General features: G+C 47.6%; 1 protein-coding gene across 1 annotated transcript; it reads left to right on the top strand.

Moving 5' to 3' along the window:
• The first annotated feature begins 4,966 nt into the window (after window positions 1-4,966).
• Window positions 4,967-12,713, top strand: LOC124656933 (putative disease resistance protein RGA4). Its single transcript, XM_047195580.1, has 4 exons — window positions 4,967-5,053; window positions 5,609-5,679; window positions 5,929-9,862; window positions 12,496-12,713. The coding sequence occupies exons 3-4, from the start codon at window positions 5,980-5,982 to the stop codon at window positions 12,711-12,713; spliced, it is 4,101 nt and encodes a 1,366-aa protein (XP_047051536.1). The 5' UTR covers window positions 4,967-5,053; window positions 5,609-5,679; window positions 5,929-5,979.
• The last annotated feature ends 823 nt before the right edge of the window (window positions 12,714-13,536 follow it).

The following is a 13,536-nucleotide window of genomic DNA, read 5'->3' as shown; positions in this document are numbered from 1 at the left end:
TTATTCACCGAGTTATGATTTGAGTTGGATGTCTCTATGAAATTGTGGTGTGTTAGTACCTCCTATGAATGCTCACGGATGACAGCGTGGGGTGTTTATTAGTACTTGGGAATACATCTTTAAGGTTTGCCTACATGATGAATTAGTGTTCGTTATCTTGCCGAGAGTAATTCAGAATAGCATAGTGAAGTGCTTATTTATATTCCTTTATGATTGCAATGTGCTTTATATCACTATTAATCTATGTGCTACTCTAGTGATGTTATTAAAGTAGTCTATTCCTCCTCCATGATGTAATGGTGACAGTGTGTGCATCATGTAGTACTTAACGTAGTTTATGATTGTAATCTCTTGTAGATTATGGAGTTAACTATTACTATGATAGTATTGATGTGATCTATTCCTCCTTTCATAGCTTGATGGTGACAGTGTGCATGCTATGTTAGTACTCGGTATAATTGCGTTGGTCTATCATGCACTCTAAGGTTATTTAAATATGAACATCGAATGTTGTGGAGCTTGTTAACTCCGGCATTGAGGTGCTCTTGTAGCCCTACACAATTAATGGTGTTCATCATCCAACAAGAGAGTGTAGAGTGGTTTTATTATGTGATCAATGTTGAGAGTGTCCACTAGTGAAAATATGATCCTAGGCCTTGTTTCCAAATACTGCAATCATCGCTTATTTACTGTTTTACTGCATCTTTACTTCCTCGCAATATTACTACCATCAATCGCACACCGGCAAGCTATTTTCTCGGCGCCGTTACTACTGCTCATATTCATTCATACCACTTGTATTTCACTATCTCTTCGCCGAACTAGTGCACCTATACATCCGACAAGTGTATTAGGTGTGTTGGGGACACAAGAGACTTCTTGTATCGTGATTGCAGGGGTTGCTTGAGAGGGATATCTTTGACCTCTTCCTCCCTGAGTTCGATAAACCTTGGGTGATTCACTTAAGGGAAACTTGCTGCTGTTCTACAAACCTCTGCTCTTGGAGGCCCAACACTGTCTACAGGAATAGAAGCGTGCGTAGACATCAGTCGCCTGGCGGACGCGATAATGTCCGTGAGGCGCGAAATGTCCGTTTGCGTCGGGGGCCACCCCCAACGGTCCGACGCATTTTGGACATGCAACTGTTATGTTTTCCTGCTCCTTCTTTTCATTTTTGTTGAAGGACTCACCAATTTGTATGAATGACCAAGTTTAAACGCGAAAACAAGTAGTAATGAATGATCTTGTTGCTGCCATAAACAGTTCACCGGATAGATTACTCGAATCGAAAAAGTTCAAACATATTTAACATACAAACAAGAACAAATTTAAAAACAAATAAACTAAACTAATTCCTGGCCTTCTTGTTAGAAGGCCCTGCCTCGTCGTCCTCACTCCTGCGCCTCTTGCTTGTCACCTCCTCGCCGGAAGAGGAACTGGCGAACGACGCGTTCGTGGAGGAGTTGGAGTCGGACGTAGTGTCGTCTTCATCGTCGTCGTCGATGAACGGACGACGATGACGACGCGCGGCCCACGCTTGCGCCCAGTGCCCTTGCCCGGGCCCTGGCCTCCTTCCTTGCCACCGCCTTGTCGTTTGCCGCCTCCTGCGCCTCCAGCCGGGCGAACCTGGTGTCGGAGTCCTCCTCCTCTTGCTCATCCTCCCCCTCGTCCTCGCCGTTGCTGCCAGTGGAGCCTCCGTCTTCCTCCTGGCCGTCACTGGCATCGGCGCCTCCGTCCTCCTCCTCCTCACTCGGCGTGGAGGCAGGTTCGCTGGGCATGGAGCCCGGATCGCTTGGCATCGCAGGCGATTCCCACCATTGCAGCCATCCGAGCGGCTTGCCCTCGCTCTCGGAGTCCGACGACATGGTGTAGTCGCTCATGGCGTCTGCTCTGGCTAGCCGGTGTTGGAGAAGAAGAAGAAGAAGCAGGCCATTCGACATGAATTACAGTAGACGCAGGGGTTATATTATGCGGGGATTAATGGCGGCGCGTGTAACGAAGAGGCCTGCGGTTGCTCTTCCGCGGCGGTTCGGCGCTCCATTTCGGCGGTTGGCGGGTTGATCGGCGTGGTTGCCACTCCGGCGGTTGACATTTGCGCGCTTGCTGTGCATTAATTCGAGGCCGATCGAATCAGGATCGTTGCCAGGCGGGCATGCGGGGAAGCGAGCGGACGCTAGGCTCGACCGCGCAGCGTCCGCGGAGACGCAAACATGCGCGTTTGCGTCGCGGCGGACGGCCCGGACACGATGCATCGCCAGCTGGAGCAGGGTGCAGACACATTTTTGGTCTGCGCAGACACATTTTTGGTCTGCGCAGACACAAACGGTCGCGCGTCGCCCCCGTTGGAGATTCCCTTAGAGCATCTCTAACAGAGCCCGTAAATCCCGCCGGAACCGAACTTTTTCGGCGGATTTACGGGTTCGGACCGAAACGCGTGCCGATCAGTGACCGAAAACGTGGGCCGGCCCGAATACGGAGTTCAGGGGCCCGAACAACTCCCCGCACGACCCCTATTAGAGCATCTCTAAACAGAGCCCGTAAATCCTGCCGGAACCGAACTTTTCCGGCGGATTTACGGGTTCGGGCCGAAACGTGCGCCGATCAGTGACCGAAAACGTGGGCCGGCCCGAATACGGAGTTCAGGGCCCGAACAAATCCCCGCACGGCCCCTATTAAAAGGGTTCGCGGAGGGGAGTTCGGTTCGCAAACCCTACTCCCCTCCGCCTCTACCGCCGCTCCGCCGCATAGGTCTGCCAGCTCCGACGAGCAATTGTCGTCGCCCCTCCGCCGCATCACCGCTCGTAGAGGTCCGCATGGCTAGCCGCGGTAGCTCCACTAGGGGAGGAGGAAGCTTGGGCGGCGGGGACTCGCCGCCGCGTCCGCCCGTATTCCGCACCGAGGCGGAGCGGCGGTGGGTCCGCTCGGAGGGCGCGCGCAAGCGCAACGCCCGCCGGTGGACCAACAGGGGGCTCACGCCCCCGGGGAAGCTCGCCAGGTACGCGCTCGGAGGCGAGGGGTCCTCCTCTCACGGTTCGCGGTGCCCCCCTTCGTCCGAGTCGGAGGAGAAGGACGAAGCGTCGGAGGAGGAAGACGAAGTGTCCGAGGAGGAGGAGGAAGTGGAAGAGGAGGAGGAGGAAGTGGAACAGGTGGAGATGGCTGTCGTCGCGCAGCCGGCTACGGTCATGTCCGCTGAGGACTACGTCCACGACGACGAGGAGGAGGCGGTCGTCGCTCAGGTGGCGGCCGTGTCCGCCGCGGAGGCCGGAGCCCGCTGGCGCCGCGAGGAGGTCGACGCCGTCCGGCAAGTCCAGGAATACGAGGCGGCGCGCCGAGAAGAACGCGTCTGCCGCATGAAGCTGGAGATCGTCGAGCTCGACGACGAGTAGGAGCTCCACGCGTCCGCCGCCTCGCCTTCCACCGCCACCACCGCCGCCGCCGCGCGTAGAGGCCGTCGGGACTAACTTTGGGCAAAATTAGCTCGCGCCGCTACGCAATCGGAGCTAGAACTATCATCTATATGTGTTCATCGATGAATTCTCCTGTGAGATTTTTAATTTCGTGTTTTCAGTCCGTCTTTTACGGTTTCTATTCTGCGCCATGGCCAAAATCGCACAAATTCACGAGTTTTTGGGAGACTGAATACTTTATTTTCGGTTTCAACTTTTTGGGCTCTGTTAGAGATGCTCAGGCCACGGTGGAATTTTGGTTGCTAGCACGAGAGAATTTTGTCGGAACGCGCCACCCGCTGCTCGGGATAGGCAAGACCGCACGATCAAGATCGGACGGAGGAGACGTGGGAGCACTTGTATTCCCCTTCCTCCCCATTGTGGTTCCCGTCCCGCCTCCTCCACCAAATCCGGCCGCCTCCTCCTCCGCTCCTCCGTCCCAACCAAATCCGGCGACCGGCGGCACCCTGTCGCTACCACTGCCAACGTCATCACTATCACTTCCACCCTCTTCAGCGCCACATCCAGCAATTGGAGATGCAAGGCAGAGTCATGTCTGTTGGTAACTGCGGAGCTTGGATCGGACGCGTGAAAGGTGGCGGGCGATTAGGGTGCGGAGGTGCTCGATATCGGCGGCGTCGAGGGCCATCTTCTCGTCGGCGGAGCTCCATCCTTCTCCCTCTGCGGACGGAGCATCATGGCCACGCCTCGCTGCCGGCGCTCCTCCTCCACCTCAATCTGCAGCGCCGCTCCCAAAGCCTCCCGCAGCACCGCGGTTTCATCCTCCGCCTCCGCCTCCACTCGCCCCAGCCCCGTCGCCCCCTCCTCGTCCCCATCCCTGCCCTGCTTCTCCCCGTACAGCTTCCGCTTCACGGACCGCCGCCAGGTGACCACCGGACAAGGCGAGGAGCAGCTGGGGCATGGGCCGGCGCCCGCTACCGCGGCCCAGTCGGGGTCGCTGTCGTGGTCGTCGTCATCCATGACAGCGGACTGCCCACTACCTGTTTGATGCAATAGCTGTATAACGCGTTTTGGTGCCATTTGATTTCTCATGTGCTTTAATTTAGACTTGAGAGTATGTTCATTGTTATATCTAACCTCTGACATAATAATTAAGAAATGAAGATACCCCCAGCTACTTGCCAGCCCAAAGAGAATGCTCAGTTGCAAGCTGGGTTAGCTGACTTTCGATCGGTTCCAGAACTGATCTCAAGCTGTACACAACTATTAAGAAATAGATACCCCTGCTAGTTGTTCTTATTATAAATGCCAGCCCACGAGATTGCCCAGTTGCAAGATTGGATAGTTGACTTGTAATTGGTTCGAGAACAGATCTGAAGCTCTATACATGTCTTGCTCACACCGTTCTCTTTCTCCATTCTTCAGTGCGTTTGTATTCCAAGCCCCCACCCTACCTCCCATCACCACCACAACTCAAGGTAGTAATTCATTCCTCTCTTCCCCTTCCCCTTCCCTCAAATATCTGTTATAGTCTTTTCTGATTTCACTTTTCTTCTCGCAGATGGTGTCGACAAGGAGATCTCTCAGCTCCTTGTAGAGCAAGATCTATATTGGTGCATCCAATCCAGCTTCCCTGTTAACACAAGGTAATTCTCATTCTGTTTCATCCATCTCTTTTGAGACTCGATTCATCAATTCATCATTCACTTCACCACCATTCAAACCTGTGCATTTATCTCCCATTCACATAACTACTGTTAGTAGGAAGGAATGAAACCATGTCTCGTCGTGAAGATAACTTTCTTTCTCATCTTTGGCGACAAGCATGTGAATAAAAGTGACATTGTCTCATATGACTTTCTGTGCCTCGATCAAGCATTGATTAATTTTAAAACCTGAAACTTGGTTTATTTGAGAGCTACTGTGTCTTGTTTCCCCTTGTATACCCTTTCCGCAACTCTTCTGTTAATATTAGCAGGGCTCTCTCTACACTCCACTTTCCCCTTGTACCCTTGCTGGCATTCACAACTATGCAATCATCTTCCATTCACATCAGTACATCACCACCATGCACTTTTCTGCCCCTCTTCTGCTTTATATTAACAGGGCTCTTCTATACCATTTCAGTTGAAAAGATGATGCATATAATCTTCATCATCTTAGTATTACTAACAGTCTACGTTTGTTTGATATGTCAACAGACTAAAATTCAGCATTTAGTCCTAAGAATTTAGGAGGGTGTATCTGCAACTTGCATCAGTCTCAGCATAAGGTTAGCATGCCTCTCTCTCTGTATGATGTTAAGAAATGAAGATAGCTCATGCTAGTTCTTATTATATGTGTCCGCCCAAAAAGTTCGCAGTGTTTCGCAAAAAAGGCTCAGTGTTGAGCTGTCAAAGATTGGATATTTGACTTGTGATTCGTTCGATAACAGATCTCAAGCTGTATACACCCCTTGTTTTATGTTGTAGATAAACTCTATATGCGTCTTACTCACACCATTCTCTTCTTGATTCTGCAGTGCACTTGTGTTCCGCCGTGTGTGTTGGTGAAGCTTCTTCTGAGTGTTCCAATGGCAGAACTGGTGGTCTCCATGGCCATCGGGCCATTGATGTCCATGCTCAAGGACAAGGTGTCCAGCTACCTCCTCGACCAGTACAAGGTGATGGAGGGAATGGAGGAGCAGCACAAGATTCTCAAGCGCAAGCTTCCAGCCATCCTTGACGTCATCACCGACGCTGAGGAGCAGGCGACGGCACACAGAGAAGGGGCGAAAGCATGGCTCCAGGAGCTCAAGGCGGTGGCCTATGAAGCAAATGAAGTCTTTGATGAATTCAACTACGAAGCACTACGTCGTGAAGCCAAGAAGAAGGGTCACTACACCGAGCTTGGCGTCGATGTAATTAAACTCTTCCCTACTCACAACCCTGTTGTGTTCCGTCACAGAATGGCTAGCAAGCTTAGCCGGGTTCTGCAAGCCATTGAGGTCCTCATAGCAGAGATGCATGCCTTTAGGTTCAAGTACCGACCACAGCCATACGTGTCCAAGCAGTGGAGGCAGACAGATTATGCTATCGTTGACCCACATGAAATTGCCAGAAGATCTAGAGACAAAGATAGGAGGATTATTGTTGATACACTACTTCGTCAAGCTAACAATGCAGTACTCACAGTTGTTCCCATCGTTGGAATGGGGGGCCTTGGAAAGACCACATTAGCGCAGCTCATATACAATGAACATGAAATTCAGAAGCATTTCCAATTGCTGCTTTGGGTCTGCGTTTCTGATACCTTTGATGTGAACTCCTTGGCTAAGTGTATAGTTGAAGCATCTCCCAAGAAAAATGATGATACTGAAAAATCACCAGTGGATAGACTTCAGAAATTGTTAAGCGGACAAAGGTATCTCCTTGTATTGGATGATGTCTGGAACAGAGAGACCCATAAGTGGGACATGTTGAAGGTGTGTCTTCAGCATGGTGGCACAGGTAGTGCAGTATTGACAACAACTCGTGACAAACAAGTTGCTGAAATCATGGGTGCAAATACAACCCATAATCTCAATGTTTTGGATGATAGTTTCATAAAGGAAATTATTGAGGCTAGAGCATTCACTCCGGAGAAAGTAAAGCCTACCGAGCTAGTTGAGTTAGTTGGTGAGATTACGAAGAGATGTTGTGGCTCTCCTTTAGCTGCAACTGCACTGGGCTCTCTACTTCGTGCCAAGACCAGCGTGGAAGAATGGAAGGCTGTATCATGTAGCAGCAGTATTTGCACCAACGAAACTGGAATTTTGCCAATACTCAAGCTTAGCTACAATGACTTGCCATCATACATGAAGCAGTGCTTTGCTTTCTGTGCTGCATTTCCCAAGGATTACAAGATTGATGTGGAAAAGCTTATCCAACTATGGATAGCAAATGGATTTGTCCCAGAACACAATGAAACAAATGGAAGACATATTTTCAATGAGCTGGCATCAAGGTCATTCTTTCTTGACATAGAAAAAATTAATGATCGTCGGAAGTATTATTCTAGGACTATATGTAAAATCCATGATCTTATGCATGATATTGCAATGTCTGTTATGGAGAAAGAATGTGTTGTTGCAACTGAGAAACCAAATCAAACCGAGTGGTTTTCAGATACTGTTCGGCATTTGTTTTTGTCATGTGAAGAAACAGAAGGTATTTTGAATGGTTCCATGGAGAAAAGATCTCCTGCTATCCAAACACTGCTATGCGATAGTTTTGTGTGGAGCCCATTGCAGCATCTGTCAAAGTACAGCTCTTTGCATGCCTTGACTGTCGCTACAGCTAAAGCATCATTTGTACTGAAACCAAAGTATCTGCATAAGCTGAGGTACCTTGATCTCTCAAACAGTTATCTGGAAGCACTTCCTGAAGATATAAGTATTCTATATAACTTACAAGTGTTGGACCTTTCCTACTGTGAATTTCTTGCTCGTCTTCCTAGGCAGATGAAATATATGACTTCCCTCCGTCACCTCTACACCCATGGATGTAAGAAGTTGAAGAGCATGCCTCCAGAACTTGGAAATCTCACTAAGCTGCAGACTCTTACATATTTTATTGCAGCGGTTACTGGCCCTGATTGCAGTGATGTTGCAGAGCTGGAGCATTTAAACCTTGGTGGTCAGCTAGAGCTATGTCAGGTAGAGAATGTTAGAGAAGCAGAGGCAAAAGTGGGAAACCTCGGAAAAAAGAAGAATCTCAAAGAACTGAGATTAAGATGGACTTCTGTTTCTGACAGCAAGGTGCTCAACAATTTCGAACCTCATGATGGGCTGCAGATTCTGAAGATATATTCCTACGGTGGAAAGTGTATGGGTATGTTGCAAAACATGGTTGAGATCCATCTTTTTCAATGTGATAGATTGCAAGTTTTGTTCAGATGCGGTACATCCTTCACTTTTCCAAAACTGAAGGAGCTTAGCCTAGAACATCTGTTGGATCTTGAGAGATGGTGGGAAATAAATGAGAGGCAAGAAATAGTATTTCCTGTGCTTGAGAAGTTGTTTATTAGGCATTGTGGAAAGTTGATCGCATTACCTGGAGCACCATTGGTTCATGAAGCATGTAGTGGAGGTTTTCGCTCGGCGTTTCCAGCCCTACAGGTACTCAAATTGGAAGACTTGGAGATTTTTCAGAGATGGGATGTTGCAGTCAGAGGAGAACAAATATTGTTTCCTGAGCTTGAGGAACTGTCAATTTGGAATTGCCCAAAGCTGGCGGATTTACCTGAAGCACCAAAACTTAGTGTATTACAAATTGAAGATGGCAAGCAAGAGATCCTCCATTCGGTAGACAGATATATATCTTCACTAACCAAGCTGATACTGAATCTACAAAACACAGCAACGTCAGAGGCCGACTGCACTGTAATTGCATCGGTGGACAACAACGAGAAATGGCTCCAGAAATCTGCTCTTACATTTATGGAGTTACGATGCTGCAACTCATTCTTTGGATCATTTGCACTAGAGCCGTGTGACTATTTTATACATCTTGAAGAGTTGAAAATTGATAGATGTGATGTGCTTGTCCATTGGCCTGAGAAAGTGTTCCAAAGCTTGATATCCTTGAAGATGTTAGATATTTGTAGATGCAAAAATCTGACTGGATATGCACAAGCTTCTCTTGAGCCAGCAGCATCTGAAAGGAGTCAACACCAGCTGCCAGGTCTCCAGGTTCTTACCGTAATTGGTTGTGAAAGTTTGGTAGAGATGTTCAATGTCCCAGCATCTCTCAAGAAATTGACTATTGAAGGGTGTGATAAGCTTGAGTCAATATTTAGCAATCAGCAGCAGGGCATGTCAGTGTTAGTTCAAGGGTCTTCTTGCATTGACGCAATCGCACGTACAGCTGTATCAGAGTTGTCATCATCACCCATGAATAACTTTTGCCCATGCCTAGAATATCTGTGTTTATGTTACTGTGGAAATTTACCAGAGGTTCTGAATCTTCCACCGTCCTTAAAGATCATGACTATTCATTACTGCAGAAGTATTCGAGTCCTGTTATGTCAGCTGGATGGTCCCCCAGGACCACAAGTCAGTGCTTCCATAAATGCACTAGAGCCATCAGCAGAAACTAGAGAGCATTCACTCCCTCCTTATCTCAGAAATCTATCAATATGGTCCTGTGACATGTTGGGCGGGATTCTTGGCCTGCCCACGTCCCTCATGCGCCTGAGCATTAGGAACTACAATGGGTTCACATCGTTGGAGTCTCTGGCGGGAGAGCCCCCATCGTTGGAAGAACTTGCCCTTGTGGGCTGCAGTACCCTGGCATCCCTACCGAATGAGCCGCATGCATACAGGTCTCTGGAAGACCTTGTCATTACAGACTGTCATGCCCTAAAGAAGCTCCCTAGATGCCTGCAGCAGCAACTGGGCAGCATTAAATGGAAAGAGCTGGATGCCCAATATGAAGGTACGCATGTGTTTCTTTCTCTCTTTGCCATATTTCACCAACAAATGCAAGCATACATCCTACTAGTATGTACTACGTCAATACTGCATCGTCAGTTTGCATTATCATTGTGTTGTTTGAAGTCAAGAAGTAGCAATCTGTCCGCAATGTTACATGATTACTATTATGATATTTGCTAGTACTCAGTGAAACATTACATCTGTAAGTTTTAGAAAATAGTGAAAACATTCGTACATGTATAGGCCAGGTAGAAACACATGCATGCAAAATTTGGTGTAGCGAATTGATCATCCCTGAACTGTAGCGCACTGTAACTTTTGCTTCATATTGGCGTAGCTTGTTTTACATTAATTTAATTTGTGATCTCCTCTCTTCCTCAAAAGTTATCATATTTTTGCTTCACATTGCCGTAGCTTGTTTTACATTAATTTAATTTGTGATCTCCTCTCTTCCTCAAAAGTTATCATATTTTTGAACCAAATTTAACATGTATGTGTGCCTACCTATCTTACCTGCATGAATATTTCCGGTTCTCTGAAACTTCTGGATATATTTTCTTTCTCTGAGTTACTATTGGTGTAATTATTTTGCGAAAAGGTCCACCAGTTGAGTTATTAACTTATTAATATCATTGCTTATGCTATCACCAGAAACTCACTTACTACTATAGCGAACAGTATTTGAATACATTCTGGCAGTGTAAAGAGTATACTCCTAGGTGAGCATTAAATGGCCACCAATTGTAGGGAGTACAATAGGTATATCTAGACATATTTTAGTGTGTAGATATATTATTTTTTAGACAATTATTTTAAATCAAAGGGAGTACTAAATTTTATAAACGCAGATCACATAAGAAGTTGTAATAATGGACGTAGCAGTAATGGGTATTTATTTCTACGTAGCAGCAACAGAGTGTTTACTAAAAGATTTAGCTCGAGATATGACATGCTACAGTACAATACGAACGCACAACAATTGTTCTTTTTGGTTTTGCCTAAGATCTCCATTTATAATGCCATGTGGTGTAAATTTTCATGTTACTACAATAGTTTGTACAAGTTCGTTCTTACATCATTTGTGATACATGCAGTAATGGCATTTAATCCAAAGACATGGAAGGAAATACCAAGAATGTTCCGCGAGCGGAGGAGGTAGGCCAAGCGGAGGAGGCAGGCCGGATGCACAATTGAAATGCAGGAAGCTTAGCCCTGCGCAGTTAACCGAGGAAAACTGGACGAAGACCACATAAAAAGGACATGCATTATGTTTGCTAGCTTCGGACAATGTACGAGATTATGTCATGATTGTTATCAGCTTGGTTGAGCTTTGACCTTCATCTTATTATATTTGTAATGTGAACAAATTCATCTCCTTCACCATTCCCAGTTTGAGAAGAAGCTGGGATACTAACATTTGTGATAGAAATACAGTGGCACCTGGTCCAACGGAACCCGTTTACTCTGCAGACCAAAAATCTGTATTTCCATGTCTCAAAAAATTGTAAATAATTTTTTTTGCATGTAGAGGATGCACGTATGTACGTGCGTGCCTATTTCATACCAAAATTTGAAAGTATGTAGCTTAGCTAAAAATGATAAGTTTCAGATGAACAGTTTAAAGGAAAATTCCCCCTCCTGAAATTTTTATAACTTAGTGGTTAGGTAACTTTGTAACTTAGGGGCAGAGTAAGTTTAATCAGGTTCCGCAATAGTCAGGTTTTAAAATGCGCGTTTACATTTGTGAGCTATATAGTATCTTAGTTTTAGCATCTATTGCTTAGTTGAGAATAGATTCACCTTTAACTTCTTTAGATACTTCGGACACTGATTTTATTTGCTTGGACATTTGTAGAGATTATGTATAAGTTGGGAAAAGCTCATGGTTGTGAACTTTTTGGAACTATTTAACACAACGTAGTAGTATGACGGAGGAAACTCGCTTGTTGGGTCCTTCTTGGTTGACTACTTGTCAGTTGGTTAGGAGCTGGTTGGCTACTACTTGGTGGTTGGGTATTTCTTGGTTGTTGGCTAGGAGTGGGTCGCCTTGTGCTAGCTTTATTTCCCTTAGCTCTTTTTTTTTTGTTCACATTGTTGTGCATTGTGCTCTTTACCATTGCACGTGCCACAATGGGTTCTCTCACGAGGCTCTTGGAATTTGTCGGCGCGCCATTCTCGTACAACACCACAACCCCAACCCCAACCGTCCATGTCACTCCTAAAACACTTTGTCTTGCATCTTCTACGGTTAATCACTTTCCATTCCGAATCGGGCCATAGTTGAACTCCATGATACTCAGGCCATTGCAATTGGCTAAAGTATGGATGGAATCTAGGTTCCCATGTCTTATTGATGGTCTCCATAGAGAACTCGGACTCTCTCACGGTGAGCGGGTGGTTGTAGTCCACGTGTCGCGTGCGGGCCACAGGTAACACGTAACAAAAAAACACTAATACTCTCTTGATACCGAAAAGACGGGGAAACTGACCACTAGGGCCCACAGTCCAGTTTGACGTGGCAAGAGGAAATGGTTAAAGGGGACGCGCGATTGACCAGATCTATGTTTGGATTTTTCTGTAAATTTTAGGAGGCCCCTTGCCAGATCACAATACTATTTTATCTTCTTTTGTAAGGAAAAGGGAAGTCGGACGATGCTCACAATATCCTCCACCTCCGGTGCTCGGTCGCCGGTGCTGCACCTCCCTACCACCAGCACCAGCACCCCCCGCCTCTTTCCCCGGCCATCTGCCCCTCCCCCGCATACGACTCAGGCGGCCCCTCGTTTGCTCGCCCCCGCCGCGATTTGAGCCCACTGACATTCAAGAACTGGGGAGGTCGAGGGCGGCGGTGAAGGCCCTTTGGCCGGCGGCGGAAGTCTAGGCACAAGTCCAGGAGAAGAGAATTACTCTGCAAGCCTCCGGGTCAGATTTGGTGTCGGCCCTCTGCTCACTGACATGCGCGCCGCCGGGACCTGCGCGCCAATTCCAGTGAGCCTCCTCTGAATCCATGGTGCCCTTGCCGCCTCCAACCGGTGGCTGAGATGGCGGCGGTGATGCGATCATACGCCGGCACGGCCGCGAGCTGGGAGAGCTGCCGCGATCACATAGCGGACACATGGTGCCAAGGGTGTTACGCCGAAGAAGGAGCTCGTTGCTGGCGGTTGTCCGAGGTGAAGAAGCTAGCGTTGGGACACGACATGGAGGTCAACGGTGGATCATGGCCGGAGCGAAGGAAGATAGGGTCGGGGACGACGACACGGACCGAAGCGGATGAAGATGGAGTCGGGGAGCGCACTCGTCGGTGCGGCTAGCCGTAGCTACTTGATACGTCTCAAATGTATCTATAATTTCTTATGTTCCATGCTACTTTTATGATGATACTCACATGTTTTATACACACTTTATGTCATATTTATGCATTTTCCGGCACTAATCTATTGACAAGATGCCGAAGAGCCAGTTGCTGTTTTTTGTTGTTTTTGGTTTCAGAAATCCTAGTAAGGAAATATTCTCGGAATTAGACGAAATCAACGCCCAGGGTCTTATTTATCCACGAAGCTTCCAGAAGACCGGAGGAGATACGAAGTGGGGCCACGAGGCGCCGACACAATAGGGCGGCGCGGCCCTGGCGTGTGGGGCCCTCGTGACGCCCCCTGACCTACCCTTCCGCCTATA

This window comes from Lolium rigidum, chromosome 5 (genome assembly GCF_022539505.1).
Source record: "Lolium rigidum isolate FL_2022 chromosome 5, APGP_CSIRO_Lrig_0.1, whole genome shotgun sequence".
Classification (NCBI taxonomy): Eukaryota; Viridiplantae; Streptophyta; class Magnoliopsida; order Poales; family Poaceae; genus Lolium; species Lolium rigidum.
Note: the sequence above shows the minus strand (reverse complement) of the source record. Positions and strands in the feature narration are given on the sequence as shown.

Coding starts and splice junctions, on each gene's coding strand:
- LOC124656933 (XM_047195580.1), top strand. CDS start 5,980: ATGGCAGAACTGGTGGTCTCCATGGCCATCGGGCCATTGATGTCCATG. Junction 9,863..12,495: donor GCTGGATGCCCAATATGAAG/GTACGCATGTGT, acceptor TTCTTTTGTAAG/GAAAAGGGAAGTCGGACGAT.